Source organism: Oenanthe melanoleuca, chromosome 6 (genome assembly GCF_029582105.1).
Source record: "Oenanthe melanoleuca isolate GR-GAL-2019-014 chromosome 6, OMel1.0, whole genome shotgun sequence".
Classification (NCBI taxonomy): Eukaryota; Metazoa; Chordata; class Aves; order Passeriformes; family Muscicapidae; genus Oenanthe; species Oenanthe melanoleuca.
Genome location: NC_079340.1, coordinates 1,389,758 through 1,412,936, shown reverse-complemented (window position 1 = coordinate 1,412,936; position 23,179 = coordinate 1,389,758). Strand labels below are relative to the sequence as shown.

General features: G+C 42.9%; 1 protein-coding gene across 2 annotated transcripts in view; it reads right to left on the bottom strand.

The window, feature by feature from the left end:
* Window positions 1-23,179, bottom strand: part of PCDH15 (protocadherin related 15) — a 643,053-nt gene that overhangs the window by 142,926 nt on the left and 476,948 nt on the right. For both annotated transcript variants that reach the window (XM_056495514.1, XM_056495516.1), the window contains 3 exons: window positions 17,017-17,125; window positions 12,423-12,535; window positions 493-699 (listed from right to left, as the gene is read on the bottom strand). In XM_056495514.1, coding sequence (XP_056351489.1) covers window positions 493-699; window positions 12,423-12,535; window positions 17,017-17,125 — 429 coding nt within the window. The remainder of the gene's footprint in view (window positions 1-492; window positions 700-12,422; window positions 12,536-17,016; window positions 17,126-23,179) is intronic.

Sequence of the window (23,179 nt, the reverse complement as noted above, 5' to 3'; positions counted from 1 at the left end):
CTTGCTCACTGTCCCTCTGGAGATGCCTGACTTCTGCTCTGAGTAATGTTACATCAAAATCTGGCAGAGAAAAGAATGCAAAGAACTTTCAGCCTCCTGCTGTTCCTCCTATTCCTCTTCTTTTTGGTTCAAATGAGGAATTCCTTTCTCTCTGAGCTCCCCTCTTCCATTTCCATGGTGTGGGGCAGGCTCATCCCTGTCACAAAATACATTTTGATTCCACTGTGCACTGAGCATTCCCCACCTTGAAAATAACAGTCTTCCAGAGAGGTGAGAAAAACACAGACCAGAAAAAACCCACTTCCAAATCTATGTGAACACAGAATGAAAACAAACAGAAAATAATAATAAAATTAGGGTGATTTTTTTTTTTCATTCATTGATCTAAATAGGTTTGTCTGAATAAAAAAAAAAAACAAGAAAAAGAAAAATAAAACCCAAATAACCTTGAAAATAATAAAGCTGCAACCAGTCTAAAAGAACAAAGTGTACCTCTTCCACGTCGTTGTCCAGCACCACGACCTGCAGGGGGGAGGTCAGGTTCCGATTATCCGAGATGGTCGTTCCCACCGGGGAGGATTCCAGGATGAAGCCCTCGTAGGCAGACCTTGTGAAATAAGGCTTCTGGTTGTTCTCATCCAGGATCTCGATGTGGAGATTGGCAAAGGCAGGGAGAGGATGGCCATTGTCTTGTTCAGCCTAAAAAATCACCTCATTTGTCAAAGGTTCCCAGTTATGAACAGTAGCTGGGGATGGTTCTACTTAAGAGTCATAATTCAGTTAAAAAATGGACTTTTTCCTCAGGTCCCCCTACTATGGAACTCAACAGCATGGAAAAGAGAAATGCCAACTTAAAATTAGCTAGGAAACAAGAACAAGATCACCTTCCATCACAGTCACATTTACACAGCCACAAGAAAACCAAATCTTATGCAAATACAGCTCCTTAAAATCTCTGGGTTGAGAGTTTTGGAAAAAGCTCTGAGGGGTGAAAGAAAACTGGGAATGCTGATGGTGCAGCAGCAAGAGAGTTAAACACAAAAAGTGGGAACAGCACGCGTGGACACATTTCCTTCCTCTTTCCCCAAATCTGTCTCCTCAGCGTTAGATGAGTGGGATTTTAATTCGGATTTTGCCTATTTTTGAGTCCCAGACTGGTTTGGGTGGGAAGGGACCTTGAAGCTCATTCCATTTCACCCCCTGCCATGGCAGGGACACCTTCCACTGTTGCTCCAAGCCCCATCCAGCCTGGCCTTGGACACTGCCAGGGATCCAGGGGCAGCACCCTGTGCCAGGGAAGTTGTGGATGTGTGTCCAGCAAAATTCTTTACTTCCACAAATAACCCCCTCATCTCAATGGCAGCTCTGCACCTCCCAGCAGTTACTCACAGATACTTTTCACCTGATTTATTCTTACTCTCCAACTTCCAAAAGATAAAAGCACTAACTGCCCATTCCAGGGTGCTAATCCTATAGAAACCTATGGTCCTGCTTTCTTTTCCTGCAACTTCCCAACCAACAACTAATTAAAGTAAAGGAACAATGGAATTAGGAGACAAAAAAGTAATTTGGTCTCCAGTTTATAAAGAGCAAACCAGCTTTAATTACAGTCCTGCTCTTGATACTGCAGCAAGACAACAGTAGGGCATTGAAAGACAGTTTCCTGTTCCTATGGCCAAAATTTGTATTCCCAAAATCTGGGTGCACACAGACCCTGGATCACAACAGAGAGAACAGTGCCAAACATCCTATTCCTAACATGACTTTATGTTTGCAGAGGTTTTATTTTAATCTGGTATTTCCCCCATGTCAAACAGATAATTCCTCATTTTTCAAATCAAGAATCCAAGGAATCTTGGTCTGGAAACATCCCTTTGACTTCATCAGAGTTTTTTAAAATATCATATTTAAATCCCTTTTCTTGGTCTGAAAAATGTTAATTCTCTTTCTTTATAAAACAGCAATAGTTTGGTAATGATAAAAACCTCTATTTAAAAAAAGAAGAAGTTGTAAAACCTTCTATTTCAAATAAAAAGAAATATAAGAATAAAAATTGTTATTTTCTTCAAAGGAGGTGACGACACCTTAATTAATAAATAGTCAGTTTTTAACATAAAAAACGGATTTTTCTTTTCAAAATATACCTGGATTACCCTTGAACAACAGGAAAAATTACCCCAGGCTCCAGTCCAGTCGATGCTCCACTGAATGAAAATAAACTACATGTGTCAAAGCCAACATCACCAAAATTACATGGCAGGAATGGAATTTTTGCCCAAGTTAAAATACTGAAAGCATGAGAGAAAATCCCAGGAAAAGCCTGCTCCTCAAGCAACACACACTGCTGGGGTTCTAGTTTATAAGCAGATGTATCATGGGATCAGAGAATCCTGGAATCTTTTAGGATGTGAAGACTTCCAGGACCATGGAGCCCAAGCTGTGCCCAGTGCCCACCTTGTCCCCAGCCCAGAGCCCTGAGTGCCACCTCCAGCCCTTCCTTGGACACCTCCAGGGATGGGCACTCCAAAGCTCCCTGGGCAGCCCTGCCAAGGCCTGAGCACCCTTTCCATGCAGAAATTCCTCCTGCTGTCCAAGCTGAGCCTCCCCTGGCACAGCTTGAGGCCGTTTCCCCTTGTCCTGTCCCTGTTCCCTGGCAGCACAGCCCGACCCCCCCTGGCTGTCCCCTCCTGTCAGGGAGTTGTGCAGAGCCACAAGGTCCCCCTGAGCCTCCTTTTCTCCAGGCTGAGCCCCTTTCCAGCTCCCTCAGCCTCTCCTGGGGCTCCAGCCCCTTCCCCAGCTCCGTTCCCTGCCCTGGACACGCTCCAGCCCCTCCAGGGCTCTCCTAAAGTCCTCCTTCCCACAGGACTAACAATGGTTGTCCATCATTAAATACTCTTTTTTTTTTTTTTCTGTTTTTCCAAATAAAATTGGTCTCTTCATGGCTCAACGTTTCCATAAAACCCCTGCAAGTTACTTTATAACAATGCTTAATGTTCCCTGCTACAAGGAGTTCCTAAAAAAAAAAAGGAAAATGCAAACAACAGAGGCTCTCAATCTTCTGAACAGCTTGAAACACCACAATAATGGCCTTGCTTGAAAGTCCAAGTGAGCCTGGAGCTTATTCTGGGATAAAAGCAGGAATATTCATCCAGGTGTTGCAGGCTTTGTTGGAGTGTTGGGAATTACACACGGCCAAACACAAAGGAAGTTGTTTGCTCCCGAAATTTGACTTCAAATTTGAACCCCTGGAGCCCAAAATGACAAAGCAAAGGAGTCCTTCCTCACTGAGCACTTCCACTCAAAATCACCTCAGCTTTCCTTCATGTTCACCAGTCAAAATGATGGATTAATTTCATTTTTTTATTTAAGGAAAAACAGGAAGCTTTGCAAACATCCACTTCTTTTGGCCTTTTGCTTGAAACAAGGAATTTCATATTACAATGTGAGGAATTGAGTTGCTTTCAGGTGTTCCATGAAGTCAGTCCTAGAAGTAACACTTTACTGCAAGCAGAGTTCAACACAGACCCTTCATAATGCTCCAAAAATATAATAAATCTGCAGCATTGGCAATTTTTGCTTCAGTGCCCTATTTCCTGGGGTTTTTCTTAGTGTGGATGTTAGAGGGTTTTTGTTTTGTGGTGGTTTGGGGGTGGTTTTCTTGTTATTTTTTGTTTTGTTGTATTTTTTTTAAGAGATTAAGCTATACCTCATGAGAATTGTTCCAGACATTGGCCACCACTTCTCCCTCACATTGTTCTGCTAAACTTGCCTGGACTTGCTGGCCACGAGTTGAAGCTTTTTTGCTTCCTAACACATATTTTTGAGCACAAACAGCAAATAATTTACATTTTTCTTCACTCAGAAAGCCACTGGTATCTAAGCCATGAAACATTTGGGTTCCAAACATTCAAACAAAAAGTTTAATGTCAAAATAATGAGCGATCTCTCCAATAACCCCAAGGATGTGACATTCTACCAAGACACAAAAAAAAGCAGTACAGGATTAGATTCTGGTATAACGTAGTAGTTAAGAGCAGCTAAAGAAAAAAAAAAAAAAAAAAACCAAACCACAAAATGCTGTGAAATGTGTTAATTTTCATAGATATTTAACAGATTTTATTACACAATCTGTGCTGAAGATTGCTTGTACCTGTAGTGTCCATAATTTTATCCTGATGGAAGATGGCTGGAGATGACAGGAAAGCAATTTCAGGTGGGATGCAAGGAATGAGTAGTGAATGGCTGTGGGAATTAACAGGACTAACTTCACTCCTTCAAAGCAGCAGATGAAACAGCTCCCCCCAAAAATGAGAAATTAGAGCAATGCAGAAGGCTCCCTCATGGAATGACAGAGAATTCCAAGCTGGAAAGGACCCACAGGGATCACTGAGTCCAGCTCCAGGCCCTCAGCACTATCCAGAGCTGGAATATTCTCCAGCCAGTTCCCAATGTTCCCTTACACTGCCAAAGTAGAAGGCCCTGTCCTAGAGAAACATCTGAAAGACAGCAAAATGTGGTTCCCTTAATTAAAACTCAGAATTCCCATTTCTCCATGGAATCACAAAATCCACTTCAGAAATCCTCCATCCAAAAAATCTGTCCTAAGGTGCAAAGGAACAGAATTGTTTTATCTAAGACATGTCCATGCTGCTCCTTTTCTCCAAGACAACAGAGTTATCTAAAGTGCAAAATAGGCTAATTAAGAATAAATCTTTTTAAAAAACCAAATAGGAGGTTTGTCTTCATGCCAGATCTTTAATTTGATAAAAATGGGAAGGTACAACCCAAGAAGCAAAGAAAACCACAAAAAAACCCCGAAAAACCTAAACAAACAAAACAAAAACCAAACCCAAACCAAAATAATAATAATAATAATCATCATCATCATCAACAACAACTAAAACAAAGAAACAAACAAAAAAGCCCCAAAAAAGTTCTCTCTACCCTTCAATCCCAATGGGAAGATGAGCAAGTGGAGCTGAGGGCAGAGTGGTGCATGGGGATAAATGTGAACTTCACACACCCTAAAAAGAACTGGGATGTCAGGATTTATTCCTGGTGAGGGGCTACACACAAATCCACGTGGAAGAGTAGCAGGGGGAGCTGCAAACTGTGCTTTGAGAAGATCTTAGACTTAAGTAAAGCAAAATTAGGTGGCAGGGAGTGGAAACAGATGGGCTTTAATGTCCCTTCCAAGCCAAACCATCCTGGGATTCTGTGATCTATTATTTACATGGATGTGATTAAAACTGGGAGCAGCCAGCAGGGAGAGAGGGAAGGAAGGGCAGGGTGACAAAGTGGCTCCTTTGAATGGGAGAGGCAGAGTGAAAAGAGGGACAGCAGTTATCCTGATTTAGGCAGAACTTTAGGGCTCATTCCCAAACACAAGGAAAGAAGCATTGAACTGGATTAAAACTATTAAAACTTGGCTTAAGGACAGGGAGCACAGAATGTCTTTAGAACACAGAAGAAATGTGATGTTCCTGTCAGTGACTTTGCTGTCAGTGTGGCAGGGAAATTAAATCAGCACAAAACATGTCTGGACACTGGGTTTAAAAAAACACTCAAACTCCAAAATATCCATTTTAGGGCCATGGGTAAAGATTAACTTCAGGACCAGCAAGACTCACGATGCTGCAGGGCAGTGAACAGTAATTATGGATTATTTTCCAAATATTACAACTCTTCCATCTTCCCTTAAAAAACCCACCAGCTATGAGGCCATTAGTTTTAAGTGCTGAATGTTAAATTTTACATGGAAAAAAGATTGTTTCTTATTGCAGAAAGGAAATTTCTGTCAATAAAAGCATTGGACATCCCAACAGGACATCCCAATTATTGATTTTAATGATTTCATTGCTCTGAGAGTTCTGACACAAAATTTAGGATCAATCTTACTAATCTGAAGAAATATTTTAGTGATTTAAAGGAAAGATTTGGGTTTCCTGGACCCATTTTTTCCTTCATCACAAAGATAAACCCTGTCCCTGCACTCAGATTTTTAATTCTACATAAAATCCCATCACTGTATTAAATGTAAGAGAGAAAAAAAAAGGCTGTCTTAAAGAGAATTAATTGAATTCTGAGTTCACCTAAAGGCTGAACCTTTGACAAGCTAATTTAAAAAAAAACACTTACTGTCCTTATGACCTACAGGAGATGCACAACCAAAGGAATAATTGGGAAAATGTCAGCCCTTACAGGAAGAGGATGGAGCAACTCTTTAATGAAAATGAACTTCTTCAATTATTTTCCTTATCTGTTGCCCTGGGTACAAACCCAAAAATTTAGAGGACAAAAAATAAGCACAAATTCTCTGAAATGCAAGAAAATTAAGACATGGGAAGAGGGGAAATTTGGAGCTACCCCACACAAAGGTAACAAAGGTCAACAGATGATGGAGCCAAGAGATCAGAACGAGCTGGGAAGAGTTGAAGGCTGAAATTCTTGTAAAAATCAACAAAACCTTGCAGATATGAAGTTTCTGAAGGGGTGAAAAAAAAGAGATAATTCAGGACTTTTTCATTTTAAAAACCTAAGGAGCATTTCTCTAATCGAAGCACTTCCAGTCCAGTGAGCCTCAACTGATGGGCATCTCCTCACTGCCTGCTGGAATTGTGCTGTCTGAAATTCAGAATAAACCAGCCACAGAATCACAGAATCCCCAAGGTCAGCAGAGTCCTCCAAGGTCATTGAGTCCAACCATCACTCCAGCAGCACCAGCATCACCCCTAAACCATGTCCCCAAGGGCCACATCTTGATGTCTCCTGAACATTTCCAGAGAGGGTGATTCCAACACTGCCCTGGGCAACTTATTCCAAAGCCTGAGCACTATTTCAGGGAAAAAGGAATTTCTTCTGATGTCTAATCTGAACCTGCCCTGGTGAACATGGTAAGAAGAGCAATTCCAAAATCATGCTTGAAGCTGCAGTCAATGACAGGAGCCTAGAGAACAGAAGCAGCTCAGATCTCTGTGGATTTCTCTTTTTATTAATAAAATTGTCTTCCATGAGCCAGCCTGGCCTCCCCTTGAGCCCAGGCCAGCATTCAGCCCCACAGCACTGCCCATCAAATTAGAGTCATAGAAGGAATCAGAGTTTGGGTGGGAACAGACTTTGAAAATCATCTCATTCCACCCCTGCCATGGGCAGGGACACCTCCCACTATCCCAGGCTGCTCCAAGCCCCATCCAGCCTGGCCTTGGACACTGCCAGGGATCCAGGGGCAGCCACAGCTGCTCTGGGCACCCTGTGCCAGGGCCTGCCCACCCTCCCAGGGAACAATTCCTTCCCAATATCCCGTGATTTCCCTTCTGCCAGTCTGAACGCATTCCCGCTTGTCCTGTCCCTTCAGTTCCTGTTGCAGGATCCCTCTCCAGCTTCCCTGTATCCCCTGAGATCCTGGAAGGTGCTGTGAGGTCTCCACCCAACCTTCTTTCCTGGAGAAGAGTCCATTTTGTCTGTTTTAACCCTGCCACCTCCTTGTTCCAGCCAGGAGCCCCTCGCCCTGGCACTGCAGGAGAGGCTGAACTGCTGCTTCCTCTTCACTCCCAGAACTCTGGCACTGCATCTTAAAGTGGGTGCCTGTCCCAGCTTCTTCCTTCCTCACCTGGAGGAGCCTCTGTCCTGCTCTGTCCTTTTTGGGACACAGAACACCTGGATCTGCCCAGAGCTGCAGTGCTTTTCTCCCTGTTCTTTTCTCTGTTTTCACTTACTAATGAGTTCTAATGTGCCATTCCCTTTTTATATATTTTTTGGATCACCGAGCCAACCTTCACACTCTGTTCCCAGTTCCAACACCAGGATCTCATTCCCAAGTCAGGCCAGAACCCATTATTTTATATAAAAGTTTAGGGTGATCCTTTCTGACATGTTCCACTTTATTTTTAAGCCATGCCTAATTTTATCAGCCACTTTATCACTGAGTTACTTGGTTTTGCAAAGTCCTCCTGCAATTCTACAGTCAATCCCTGAAAGTTCCATCCCAGGAAGGGTTAGGAAGATATGGGGACATGGAGTAGTGGTGGGCTTGGCTGGGTTCATGGCTGGAATTGATGATTTCAGAGAGTTTTTCCAACCTAAATGATTCTGTGATTATATCCTTTACAACCAGAATATTTTACATATATATTATGATTCTGTAATACCTCAGGATCAGAATTAGCTATTATTTCAGGAATTCAACCACTGAGATCATTCCTAAGATTCTCCAGCCTAGAGTTCTACTCCATACCTCCCTGTGTTTTAAACCTGACCATTTTTTGCCCTTGCCAGTGGCTGGCAAACATTGTATTGTTTTTCTGTATTTTCTGTATTTGTCTCCTGTTTCCTGTACTTGGAACAGGAAACAGCCCCTCTGCAATCCCACCAAACATGGCACATAAATATCTGTATTTTCTGCCTCCCAAGGTTTGTCCACAGTTTGATCCTGAGGCTGTTTCTGAAGTGATACCTTTTTCCCCTGTAATGCAGGAATTTTTTGACAGCTCTGAGAGCAACAGACAGGAGTGATCAATGAAGCTCCTAATGGAATAAGAGAAATCAAACAACCACCAGAGTGAGGAGAGCATCACTTCCTGTTGTTTCTGCTGAAATCCATATCAGGGAGAATCATGGACACTGGGAAGAGTTTAACTACACTGGGACTGTTGGGCATCTCTCTCTTATCCAAAGCACCTCCACGAGAAAGGAGTCAGAGAACCACAAAATATCCTGAGCTGGAAGGACCCAGAAGAATCATGGATCCAGCTTCTGGCCCTGCACAGACCCCCACAACAACCCCACCCTGGGCATCCCTGGTGTCCAAACCCTCCTGGAGCTCTGGCAGCCTCGGGGCTGTGCCCATTCCCTGGGGAGCCTGGGCAGTGCCAGCACCTCTGGGGGAAGAACCTTGCCCTGATCTCCACCCTAAACCTCCCTGGCACTCAATGCTCCAGCCATTCCCTGGGTCCTGTCCCTGCTCACAGAGAGCAGAGATTGGAGCTGCCTGTGCTGCTCAGTTTGGCTGGAAATCCCACTTGGTTCAAAAATCTCAGCCAGGAGAAACTCCAGAGCAGGTGGAATAGACATTACAGCAGAAATGTTCCCCATCACCTCTTGCACAATGGGATCCCAAACCAATTTCCCTCTAACACTGAAACTGCAAATACTCTGTCCACTCTGACCTTCTGTCACCCCCTAAACAACAGGGAAATGCAATCCCACTGCAGAGCTGTTTCCAAGGAATTGTCTGTCACTGGGTTAGTGACAGCCTGGCTGAAAGTCCTCCTGGGATCACAGAAAATGCTATGCAAGAATACTCTTCAAAATCCTCTCTGTTGCCCTGGCATGGTGTTGAAGGACATTTCTGCCACCAGCTTTGTGGGGAAGGCACCAAAACCACCCAAGGGACACAAACCAATTCTTTTTCACAGAATTTCAGGCTGGTTTAGGTTGGAAGGACCTTAAAGCTCATTCAATTCTGCCCCACCTTCCACTAGCCCAGGTTGTGAGAGTGTATTCCCCATGAGCCATAAAATCCCTAGATTCAAGGAAAAGTCCTATTAATAAGTCAGGCTACAAATGTTATTTGAAGCTGGTAATCTCATCTTACCTTTTTCCTCTTCCCCTCTATTTTTGAAAATAATTTAATTGGAGTTTTTATTGAGATGCCCAAGTCACATAAATCCTCCCTAATTGCCCAAATACAATCAAATACAACAGACAGTGGTTTATGACTTGACCAGCCAGACTGGATGAAAACCCACTCTAGAACTATCAATTTAATTAACTAAATCAATTTGGCTATCACTTTAACTATCTAAACTCTAAAGTGATCAATTTAATTTCACCAGTACACAGGTGCCCACCTGAAATCACCAAAACACTCCTCTTATTTTTCCACCTGATGTTCTAAAAATCAAAGCATTTTTGTCACTCATACAATACCATAAGAAATGAAAAATCAATTTTTGCAGGAGAAATAAAATGCTTTCCCTGATTTTGAATCTGAATTTTCTTTAAGGGGGAGAAATTTTGATGTAGTCCTGGGTAAGCAACATAGACCAGAGTGATACAACAGAAATGGAAATGGTTTGTGAGGGTGGGGAGGTTCTGACACAGATTCCAGAGAAGCTGTGGCTGCTCCTGGAAGTGTCCCAGGCCAGGCTGGACAGGGCTTTGGAGCAGCCTGGGGTAGTGGAAGCTGTCCCTGTCCATGGCAAGGATGGGCTTTAAGGTCCCTTTCAACCCAGACCAGTTTGGGATTCTCTGCCCTTCATTACAGTCAAAATACTTCCAGGGTTTTTTTGCTGTTGCAACTCCCAAAGGTTTATAGCAACTCTGAGTGGACAAATGTCATGATTTTTCCTTAATTACTGGACACCAACCCACTGCAAACATTCAGGAGAAACTCCTGCAGCTCCTCTTCCTTTGCCTAATCCAAAACTGAGTCCCTGAATCATCCTTAGCATAAACAAGGTGTGGTAAATTCTCCAAAATACAGGAATTCCACCCATGAGCACTTCCCTGCCTGTGCCAGCACATCCAGCCTCCTACAGCCCATCCTCTTTGCAAATGGCTAATAATGGAAGTGTCAGCTTAGATTCTGTCTGATTGATAAATGACCCCTGCTCAAATAGAAATGGAGCAAAGTGCATCAATTTGACTAATTCTCCCATTTGCTTCATGCTTAAAAAAATAAATAAAACTTGTCTGACCTGTTTTAGACCTGGTAACAAGAACATAATCTCATGTCCACAGTGCAGTGGTCATGTCACTGTAATTTTAATTAAGCCCTTTCAGTTTAAAGGGTTAATGCACATATTGTGGATGAAAATTTCAATGGGAACCCCCCAAAAATCCACATGATTTTTTTTTTTTTTTTTTTTTTTTTTTTTTCCTGTAAGGGTGTTGTAATAATGCCCATGTTTCTTGGCTAAGAGCTTCCATAGGAGGGCAAAATTGGTTTTCTCCTTGCTTATCATCTAATATATTCCAGAGGTAGAGGAAGGCTGAAATCCAGCATTTCTTATTAGGATCTTTATTTTTTTTTCATTGTCTCCCTATTTGAGAATTCAACATTTATCAGCAATGCAGGTGAGTGCCCCCATTTCTTGTCCACCTTCCTTCCTGCATTCAAATATTCCTGTATTGACTTAACCACCTTTTCCATTTCACAGTTTTCCATAATATCTTAACAAGAGAAAAAAAAAAATTGATCTTCTTATATCAGAGGGAATATTTTAAAGATTAAATTGAGTGTGTGCTGCAAAAAAAGCAGTTTTTCTGTTTGAAGAGAAACATCTCAAGTTGCACCCCTTCAGATAAAACAGAATCAGATCTTACAACTGTGAGAAATGACACATGTGCCACACAAGAAGCTGAAGGTTTGATTTGGTACAAGCCTGAGCTATTATTCCAAAGGTCCCTGAAGGATACAGCACTAAAACTTTTATTGTTTTAGCAGGTGGCACATTGCCATTAAAAGTTTTATTGTTTTAGCAGGTGGCACATTGCCATTCTTACAAACTGATCCTTTTACCTACTGTTTTCTTATATTCCCTGACTGCACACTTACCACAGCAACAGGAACCTCTTAAATCCTATAAACATGGCCATTAATGACCCAGGTTGCTATTTAGGCACAGAAAATACCCTCCCACACCAGTTAATTGATTTTTTAATCAATGCATTATGCAGCCCAATTTTGGGAATAAAGGGTTACAGGGCTTTAATCTGTAATTCCTTAGGATATTTAGAGTCATGGAAGGGTTTGGGTTGAAAGGGACCTTAAAGCTCATCCAGTGCCACCCCTGCCATAGGCAGGGACACCTTCCACCGTCCCAGGCTGCTCCAAGCCTTGTCCAACCTGGACTGTCTCCTCCCTGGGGCTGTTGCAGAGCTGTGTGCACACAGGGCTGTGCCCTGTGCTCTGGGATGGCCCTGCTGGAGCAGGGAGGTGACACCAGGTGCCACTGAGCTCCCTTCAGCCTCAGCCAGCCCAGGATCCTGTGAATTTTCACTACTCAAATATGAATTATTCACTGCTACCCCAACCTGACCTGTGCTGGGATTCTGTGAACATTCACACAGTGATCTGTATGCTCAGGATCCTCTAGGATGGGCTGTGAACTGAACAAGTGGAACAGAAATCTGATAGAAATAGCTGCATTCTCAGGACAACAGGGCTCATAAAAAGTGAGGGACAAGTGGTGCTGAGTTTGTTCACAAAAGGTAACAGGAAATGTTAGAACTCTGCCATGATTCATTCTTTTCACAAATGCTTCACACCCTTCTTCTCCCTGATGGTGCTAAATGATGCCTGACAGGCTAAAAAGAAGAGAAAACTGCAGAAGAGACAAGCAGCCCCACCCCACATTTTCTCCAGAGATTTTTATTTCCCAAAGAATATAAAACCACTGAAAAAATCCAGCTCAAATTACCTTAATAACCAAGTCAAACTTTTGGTGTAAATCCCTATTTATTGGCTTGAGGAGTGTCAGTTCAGCTGTTGTGAGATTCATATGGAAATACTGGGGATAATCCTCAGGAGTACCTGCAAAAAAGAAATTGAGGTTTGAACAACTCTGAAAGGTTTAGTTCAGCAATGTGTTTATTTTACTCATTAATCATCAAAGGAACAAAGCCTAATTCTGGTTTGGGAAGGATAAAACATTGCCTTAAGTGGACATGGAGCTTAAGGATACAATAAAGTTATGTGTTTAATATTATTATTTCTGTACTCTCCAAACCCACAAAGATTTCTCTCAGCTGCAATGCCCTAAGTACTTGATAACAACAGGAATATTATTAATAACATATAAATAATATATATAAGTAACAACACAATTAATAACAATATGATAACAACAGATAGGTTATTTTAGAAATCCTTCCAGGAAAAGTCTCTCCTCAGGGAGGAAGCACCAGATGGAATCTCAATTTATTGTCAGTTGTAAATGGTGTTTTCATGGCTGTGGATTTCCAGGATATTCTTCAGGGCAGTGAAAACAGAAGCCTCAGAGCCTGAATGGATTTGGGATCCATTGGGATCCATTTTCTGATTATAAGTCTAAAATCTTGAGGGGTTTAGGTCTGGGAGCAGCCTTGTCAGCAGCTGAGGGCAGAAGGCACTCCTGGCTCATGGGATAGAAAGTACTTTCAGAAAGCCAGGAGATAAATTACTGCAATAATTTAACTTGCAAGCCTCCAATTTTCTAGACAACCATTTTCAAGGTAAATAAATTATACATATATTTATATACATTATATATTAGGATATTTTTTTTCCTGTGACTCTCTTAATCTACACCTATATAATTGACCCAAAATGCAGCAAAAGAACCACCATGGATTATTTTTTCTCTTATACCACCAGCACAGAGGCAGAGTTTCCTGTATCCCCTTGCCTTGCTTTTTAATTTCAAGTTTAAATTAATTAATCTAAATTTTGAAGAGCACAAGGCACCCAGCAGGAGCTCCAATCTTTTGGCAGGTAACAGATTGCTGGTTTTAGAGGCTGCACATCACCAAGGCTGTTGCTGAAACTAAAAACTGTCACAAAATTAGGGACAAAATGCAAAAACTCTGAGAAAGGAAAAAACAAGAGGTGTGCTAAAGGAGAGTAAATATATAGGGGAGGAGGATAAGAGTCACAAAGGGATATACAGAAGGGAAGATGAGGCTAATATTGGACAAGGATGTCAGGAAAGAATCCAGGGGGGAAAAAAAACCTGAAAAACTCCACTAAGAACCAAACCAACCTCAAGAGGTAAAGGAGAAAAAGGCAGCAAGGTGGATGATAGAAAAGCAAAAATTAAGGGATTACACAGGTGGATGCCCAAATCCTGTCTGGGGATTCCTGCTCAGCTTCTGCCCACCTCAGGAAGTGCTCAGAGTGCTGGATTCCCAAACTCTGGGAGCCAGGTTTTCCAGGAACAGGAGTATCTGCTTCTGCATATACAAAATAATTTCCATTTTGACAGAGCAGAGCAGCCCTCAGTCCAATTTTGGCTGCTCTGAAATCCAGGGATGAGCTCCAAGTCTCCTGGCTCCAGAAATTCCGTGTGTTTGGAGAGGCTGAGGGATCCAAATGTGGGGGGCCAGCAACAGGGAGAAGGAAAGAACTCCTCAATTTGCTTTTCCCAGAGCCAGAGGAGAGGTTTTGTGGGACCTAGGGCTTGAAATGGACACAGGACTGGAGAGGATCCCCCTTCCAAATAGTTATTGTGCATTTTTAGCTCTTTCTTTAAAATATCAACCAAGTGTCCAAAACTGGCAGCAGAAATCACAGAGCCAGTTCCAAGGGCAAAAAGCTGATGATTGAAAGGAAAATTCAGGTTTTATTAAGGACTGGCTCCAGAGATAATAAAGGCTTCAAATTACTTCTAAAAAGAATATTTTACTAGTAATTTACTATTAAAAATAAAACATTTTACTATCAAAAATAACAAAATTTTCTAGTCAAAATAATAAAATTTACTGGTAGAATCAATAACATTGCTAATAAAAATAAAGGGAGGGGCCTTGCTTCACACCTGGATAATGTGGGTGTATTGCAAAGACACAAAGAAATGAACATTTCCAAAAAAAAAAGAAAAAAAATTACAAATATCCCATTCCCAAATGTTATATATATTAAATATCCACAGTGCCTGAAGCATGTGCCTTGCACAGGTGGGCAAAGAAAGAAGGGAAAAGAAGAAGCAAATAAAACTGAGTCAAATGAAATAAAACTTAAAATCATTCTAATAAGTAACTTATTCCTTCATTCCACAGGCACAGTTCAAACCTCTCAGTGTTTTAAAAAAGGACATTGCCAGAGAGATCAAGGAGAAGGAGGTTTAGATCTAAAGAAAAGGGGGGAGAAAATCCACATAATGAGAAATATCTGCAAGACCCATTTCCTGTAGAACTACTTAATATTTTTTAAGGCTAAAACAGAAATAGCAAATCTTGCAAGAGATGAAGGCAGACTTAAAATTCAAAAATAAATCCTTTGGAAGAGCACAGGAGAGGCAAAATGAGGAAAATAAAAAGAGGAAAACAAAAAAGTGTGAAAAAAAAAAAAAGGTAAGTAAAGGGAGGGGGGGAAAGGAGGAAAAAAGAGGGTAAAAAAAGCAAACAGGAAAAAATAAGGGGGAAAATGAATCTTAAAGAAAATAGAAAGCAGTAAAAAAGAAACAAGGAAAAAAGAAATAAGTAAAAATGACAGAATAACTAAAAAGAAGAAAAAAGGAAAAATAAAGAAGGAAAAGAGAAAGAAAAAAGAGGGAAAATGAAAATATAAGGGAAGAGGGAAGAAAGAAAAAATAAGAAAAAGGAAGGAAACAAAAAGGAAAATGTAAAGGGTAAAGAAGGAAAAAGAAAAGAGAAGGAAAATATGATAGAGAATAAATAAAGGAAAAAAATAAGGCAAAAAAAGAAAACAGAAAGAACAGAGAAGAAAATAAAATGAAAAAATAAAAATAAGTAAAAGGGAAAAGATTAGGGGCAAATGATGTTATAAAGAAGGAAAAGAGAGACTAGGAAAAAAGACATTAGGAAAAAATAAGGGAAAAAATAAGAAAGAAAGAAGAAGGAAAGAAAATGTGGGAGAAGAGAAGAGAGGAAGAGAAGAGAAGAGAAGAGAAGAGAAGAGAAGAGAAGAGAAGAGAAGAGAAGAGAAGAGAAGAGAAGAGAAGAGAAGAGAAGAGAAGAGAAGAGAAGAGAAGAGAAGAGAAGAGAAGAGAAGAGAAGAGAAGAGAAGAGAAGAGAAGAGAAGAGAAGAGGAAAGCCAAAAAGTTATGGAGGAAGGGGAAAAGAAGAATAATATAAGGGAAAAAGAAAGATAATAAGATAAGGAAAAATAAATAGAAAGAAGGGAAAAATAAAGAAAGGAAAAAATACAAAGAAGAATGAAGGAAAAGACATGGAAAAGAGAAGAAAAAAGAAAGCAAAAAAAAATCAAGGAATAGAAGAGAAAAGGAAAAAAAAGTAAAGAAGGAAAAAGGACAAAGAAGAAAAATGAAAGAAGGAAAAAGAAAAGAGAAGAAAAATAAAGGAAGTGGAAAAAAAGGTCCCAAAACTAACCCAAATTGCTGCACCACACTTTTATGAATTATTTCTTGGAGGTCAAAACAGCCATTCCAATATTCCCAACATCCCAGGTTAGTGACACACAATTTTTAATAATTTTACTCCTGAAGAACATTGTAAATTATGCAAAAAACCTTAAGAAGTTGGCCTAAATGTGGCCCTGGGGTGGAGCTTTCCCTGCAGAACTTAGGAATAAAATCAATTTATGACATTTATAAATAAGTCCATGTGCAGAGCTAAACCTCCACAATGTGCTCCCCAAAATCCTCACTTCCACCTCTCCCTGGCTGGGAAAACCATGGAGTTCAATATAGGGAAGATAGGGAAATGATGTGATTCCAAAGAATCTCCATTTCCAAATCCCACAGAAAGGTCTGTGTGTGGATTTTGGGAGCAGCTGGCCGGGTAGAGCCCTGCAACTACCAACCAGCCTCAGGCCCTTCCATGGCCACATCCTACAAACCCAGAAACAAATCCCAAACACAGGGAAGCAGCAGAAAAAGAAGAGAGAGAAACATAAACAACTAAACAAACTTTAAATTACAAAGCAAAGGGCACAGGCAGCAAAATTGGAGGTGGATGAGGTAAGATCCTTGGAGCTGCCCCTGCCACGTGATTTTGGGGATGAAATCTGCTCTAATTGCCTTTTTTAACCTCTCTTTTTGTGCCTGTCAATTGAAAGCACATCCTAGCAGAGCTCTCCTTTCCCTCACTCTGTTGTTCCATTCACTAAACCACACAACAATTCTGGATTTAATGTGAATAAACACTAATAAATAACCACGTGACATGAACTTCCACGTGGCAATTAAACACCAACAGGTAGAAGAACAATTCCAAACATCCCACTGACCACAAGAGGAATTTTTATCAGGGTTCCACTCTCCCAGGCAATCTTTTCCTGGCTGGTCATACCAGAGGGACTGATTTGGAGGGATAGGAAAAGTAGCAGACACCAACCAATTAGGATGGAATAGAGGATGCCAGGTCGATCGGAGGGAGGCTGGATGTTTCGGTCCTGGTCTATGGCTTGGATGGGTGGAGTGACACTGATGGGATTCACACGGGCCTGAAATGAGAAATCACATTGGAAACAGAGCAATTAGAAAGCCAGCAGGGAGATCTGCAGGTTTAGCACAACAACATCTCATGGGAAAGGGTAGAGAAAAAACCTTCAGAATGAGAAGAATATTTACAGCTCATGGCCCCTTTGAATCCAAATTAGCCAAGCAACATATGCATTTCTATAGCAACCTCCTTTCTGTGAGATACAGCTTTAGGATATATTCCAGAGGAAAGGAATCACAAGATTCCAGAATGGTTTGAATGGGAAGGGACCTTAAAGCCCATCCAATCCCACCCCCTGCCATGGGCAGGGACACCTTCCACTGTCCCAGGCTGCTCCAAGCCCCATCCAGCCTGGCCTTGGGCACTGCCAGGGATCCAGGGGCAGCCACAGCTGCTCTGGGCACCCTGTGCCAGGGCCTGCCCACCCTCCCAGGGAACAATTCCTTCCTTATTTTTCATCTAACTTTCCCCTCTGTCAGTCTGAACCCACTCCCCATTGTCCTGTCATTCTAGTCCCCCTCTGGCTTTCCTGTAGCCCCTTCAGCCCCTGGAAGGAGCTGTGAGATCTCCACACAACCTTCTCTTCTCCAGCCCCAACCTTCCCAGCCTGGCTCCACAGGCAAAGTGCTCCAGCCCCCTTATCAGCTTAGAAGCAGACAGTAAACACTTGATAAAGGAAGCTCACAAATACTTGACTGTGTTTCTATAAATAGTCCTTCAAAACAGAGATTTCAGCCATCACACAGTGAAATACAGCAAATGCCTGAGAATAGGAAAACAACAAATTGAATTGGAGCATCACTAGGAGCTGGAATGGCTGTGATCCACAAATACACACTGCAGAAGAAACTTAAGGAACAGACATTTCAGGGATGGCTATGTTGGAAAAGTGGATGGATGTGGGAACAAGTCACCATTATTTGGAAGTGAATTCAGATGTTTAACAAGGAGACGGAATTGTAGAATAATGGAATGGTTTGGGTTGGAAATTTCCCCCCTGCTACCACTGTCCCAGTCTGCTCCCAGCCCCATCCAGCCTGGCCTTGGACACTGCCAGGGATCCAGGGGCAGCCACAGCTGCTCTGGGAATCTTACAGAGCCCCCTCCCAGGGAACAATTCCTTCCCAATACCCCATCTATCCCTGCCCTCTGGCAGTGGGAAGCCATTCCCTGTGTCCTGGCACTCCATCCCCTGCAGAGTCTCTCCCCGTGTTTCTTGTAGCTTCAGGTTCTGGAAGGTCACAATCAGGTCACCCTAAAACTGGTGCCAGCTTTCATCTGTGTCAATCCAGCCTCCAGTGGCAGCTCCAGAGCTGCCATTCCCAACTCCCACACTTTCACTGACCTTGGCTGCTCAACCAACCACAAATGTGTCACACATGGGTGTGTGCACACCAGGCTTTCCCCTCCCCCTGGAATGTTTCCCTGCATGACAAAAACCCTTCATGAGCTCTGTGAAAAGCCAGACGCCCTTTTTTGTCGACATGCTACTGCTCCTGGCAGCCTCTCCTTTGGAAAGCTCTGTGTTCTGCAAGAGGGGACTTGAAATTTAGCGTGGGAATAGGAATGAAACAAGTCCATGCTCGGCCAAGTTTTGGCAGAGCTGTCAGAAATCATCCTGCTGAGAGCTGGGAGGGAGCTGTGAGAGCTTTGGTGATGCTGAGGGGAAACTTAGAGGGAAAAGGGATGAGCCAGGAGGAGGAGAAGGAGCCAGGGTTGGAGGAAAAGCACCCTGAGGTGTGTCCCCCCACTCATTTCCAGGTTTCTCAAGGCTCTTCCAGCCTTTTCCACACCTAAATAATTTGAGGTACAGACATGTCAGGGATAGGCACATTAAAAAGTGAGGATGGAGGCTCTTGGCCTCCCAAATTAGGACTGGAAAGCCCCTCACTCCACTCCTGTTCGTGGCTTTTGTCCCTGTCCCCATTCCACTGGTCAGGTCCTCTGTCATCACCCAATTCCATTTGGAACTCCTTGAAAAATTAAACTCTTAAAAGCATAATGAGGGAGACAAGCTCAAAATAGGCAGAAAGAAAGAGAGAAGAAGATATATTTGACATCTGCTTGAATTTTTAAAAGGTATCAGGATGGCATAGAAGTTGCATGGGAAAAGACTGTGCAGAAAACTAAGACTAAAATGCTATTTCTAAATTCACAGATCAGTTGGAGCCCTCTTAGAAAACCCCACATTCGAGTTAGAAACACACCCACAACAAAACCAACCTCATCTATTAGTCTGGGTTTAAACTCACCATTAATGCCCAGAGCAGCTGTGGCTGCCCCTGGATCCCTGGCAGTGCCCAAGGCCAGGCTGGAAGGGGCTTGGAGCAGCCTGGGACAGTGGAAGGTGTCCCTGCCCATGGCAGGGGTGGCACTGGATGGGCTTTGAGGTCCCTTCCAACCCAAAACATTCTGGGATTCTGGGATTCTATGATTACAGGCTGTGTCTGTGCCAAACCAAGACTAAAAATCAGAATTGTTCAACAAATAACTCGAATAGCACGGACAATGCTTTATTTTCCAGTTCAAGGAAAAGCTGGAGAGCAGCACTTGAAATCTTTGTTTTTGAGATGAAACAGGTTCTAGTTGAACAGAAGATGGTTTATCCCACACTGACACCTTTGAACCAGCCCCTGGGAAACAGAGCACTCAGTTGAATAGAAACAAGTCCAAAAACAAAATTAATAATAGGAAAACTGAGAATGTAAAGTGAAATCTATTAATTATTTTTTTCTATGTAAGTTGTTTCTCCAGGTACTGTACACATCTAAAAAGGGCTACTCAAGAGCTAGGAGATACCATACACCATCTGCTGAAATGTTTATGGATAGAATCATAAAATCATGCAACAGTTTGGGTTGGGAGGAACCTTAAAGCCCATCCAGTGCCACCCCCTGCCATGTGTAGGGACACCTTCTACTATCCCAGGCTGCTCCAAGCCCCATCCAGCCTGGCCTGGGACACTGCCAGGGATCCAGGGGCAGCCACAGCTGCTCTGGGAATTTCATCCCAGCCCCTCCCCACCCTCCCAGGGAATGATTGCTTCCCAATATCCCATTTGAATTTCCCCAGTGTCAGCCTGAACCCATTCCCCCTTGTCCTGTCACTCCAGTTCCTGTTGCAGGGTCCCTCTCCAGCTTCCCTGCAGCCCCTTTAGACCCTGGATGGGACTGTGGGGTCTCTACACAACTTTTTCTTCTCCATGCTAGGAAAACATAAAACAATGAAGCAGCCATTATATTAATAAATGGGTAATAGTAGTTAATAAATTAATCAAAGCACACATAGGAAGTTTAAGAAAGTGTGCATATGCTTTTAATCAGAAATAATTGCTTTAAAAATTAGGAGTCAAGCTAGAAGTCTTCCATAGGCATCCAATACCTTTGTAAGAGGCCTAAAATCCCCTAGCAGGCTCCTTCTCAGGAGCTTCATGAGGAGATGGAAGCTCATTAAAAGGAAGGGAAAACAGATTAATGAAGGAGTGAAGTGTCTGAGGTGCCCATGGGTGCCAACTGGAGGCAAAGCAAGAGCACAGGGGGGTTTGGCAGGGAAAGGCTGGAAAAAGTGCTGGGAAAGTCAGCACGGAGCCGCAGCAGGGCAGGGAGATCACTCAGAATAAACAGCCAGCCTTCAAATCCCAGCCTTGCCAAGGGGAACATGAAAGGCTGCCCAAGCTCTGGCAGAGGCAGGTGATTAAAAAACAAACAAGACCTTGCCCGTCTGAGGGTGGAATATGCAGTCCTTTATTTTCCTCGTTAGGGAAAAGCTCCCTCAGTTGCTGGTGTGGTGATTAATTGACTTCTAGGTGTTCAGAAGTGGGTAGGCCAAAAAGCAGAATCCCAATCCCACCTTGCAACTCTTAGCACAAACATGAATAAATTTTAAAAAATCCTCTTTCAAACAGAGCCATGATGGGGAGCCTGCCAGGGAGTCTGCAGGGCCATGAGATGATCAAGGCAGAAAAACACTTTAAAAAAGCTAAGAGAGAATAAGGTAGCAGCAAAAACCTCATTCCACACCCCCCACTCCCTTCTTTTGTGTTCATCATGGAAGCACAGCAGCACCTTCTCCATGTGGGATGTCCAGCAGGTCCTGCAAAAAAAATCCATGGCCTTCAGAGATGTTATGGATGGAACAAGGCAAATTAGGAGTAGCATTTGTGCTGGGGGGGTTTTAGACTCCTGCTGAGGATTGTGAATAAAATAAGCAGCTGATATTTTAAATTAATGTATTTAAATGGTGCTTAATAAGTCAGGAGTGCAGTTGCATTCAAAACCCAAACAGGATTTTTAGGGACCAGCCTACGTATTGATTTCACCATCCCATGATCCCATGAGGGAATTTACAACTCAGATGCAGAATATGCATTTGGAGCTTTCAAGAACAACAAAAACGACAAAAACCAAACCCACCCCAAAATAAACATGACTTTAAGAATAAAAGTAATATGTTTTCCAATATTTTTAAAATATATTTTCTTTTATTAAAATTATTTTAAGATGTCCGGGAATGCCAGGCTTCCAATAGAAGGATGTGGACAGTGTAGAATTCTTTCTAAAGTCGGGGTACAACAATAATTGTTGCACAGCTGATAACAAGGATTTAAAAAATCAGACTTTCTCTTTTCCATCTACCTGAGAGTAGAATTGAAATAACACAGTTTTCTACTCAGAGCTGCCTTCTTCTTTTTTGGGGGGTTGTGGTGTATTTTGGGGGCTTTTGTGGTGTATTCTGGGGTGCATTTTGCTTGTTACTATGAAAATCATTGTTTTCTAGGAAACAGAAAGCCAACTGAAGCCAATATTCCTCAGCTAGGAAGATTTTTTTTTTTTTTTTCTGAGCAGATAATACATTCCTGAGAGGCACTTTCTGTACGATTAAGACAGCAGACCATGAACCAGCTCCAGCTCTGGTGACGCTGCTGTGATGATTCACAAACACCTGAGCCCCCAGCAGAGACTCAGGGGCCAGGGCCACCACACAGGCACAAGTAAACACTGGAAAATTCTGCAAAGGATAAAACTGCGTGGAAAGCAAGAGTTCCCAAAGTTTTGCTTGGATTCACCAAGGTGACTCAAGAAATCCACTGAGAGAAGGGGCAAAAACCTACACTGTCAGTTTATTCCTGAGTCAAACACAGCAAGACATTTTCTACCCAAAGTCCCACTGAAGACTGAGTTGTTAAGGCACTAAGGCAGCTTGAAAACTAAACCAGAGAGATCTGGAGCTCCTGGAGCGGGGCCAGCGGGGCTGAGGAAGGGCCTGGAGCATCTGGGTGCCCAGGAAAGGCTGAGGGAGCTGGGGCTGCTCAGCCTGGAGAGGAGCCCCAGCTGAGAGGGGCCTCAGCCCTGGGTGTCCCTGTGTGCAGGGAGGGGCAGAGCAGGGCCCAGGCTCTGCTCCAGGGCCCAGCAATGGCCCCAGAGCAGGGCAGGGACTGAGCCCAGCAATTCCCTGCACAGGAGGCACAGCTTCTTCCCTGGGCACTGCCCAGCCTGAACAGATTGCCCACAGAGCCTCTGGGCTCTCCTCCCTGGGGCTGTTGCAGAGCTGTGTGCACACAGGGCTGTGCCCTGTGCTCTGGGATGGCCCTGCTGGAGCAGGGAGGTGACACCAGGTGCCACTGAGCTCCTTCCAAACTGATCTGTATTATCACAATCAGTTCCCACTGGACATTTCACACCAATATTTGATACTCTGACAATTATTTTTTCACAGGCAGCTGTTTACTGTGGCCAGTGGACTTCAGGTAAAGTCTCAGGATCTCCCACCTGCATCATTCTCACAGCTCAGCTGAGGAATTTGCTGCTGAACTCTAATCCCTCTGCAAATCAAGGCTGAGGAGCTTTTCTCCAGATGGAAAATATCACTAAAGCAACACAAATTGTCCCTGGTGCCATCCAGAGCCCCATCCCAGGGAGCTCTGTACTACTAAACCAACAAAGTTCTTGATGAATTGATCAATCATTATGGTCACACTGTTTCTCCTTGTGCCTTCCCAAGGCTGGAATACGAGCTGTAAGTGGGAAATGAGCTGAGTTCTCTCCATGCTGTGCAG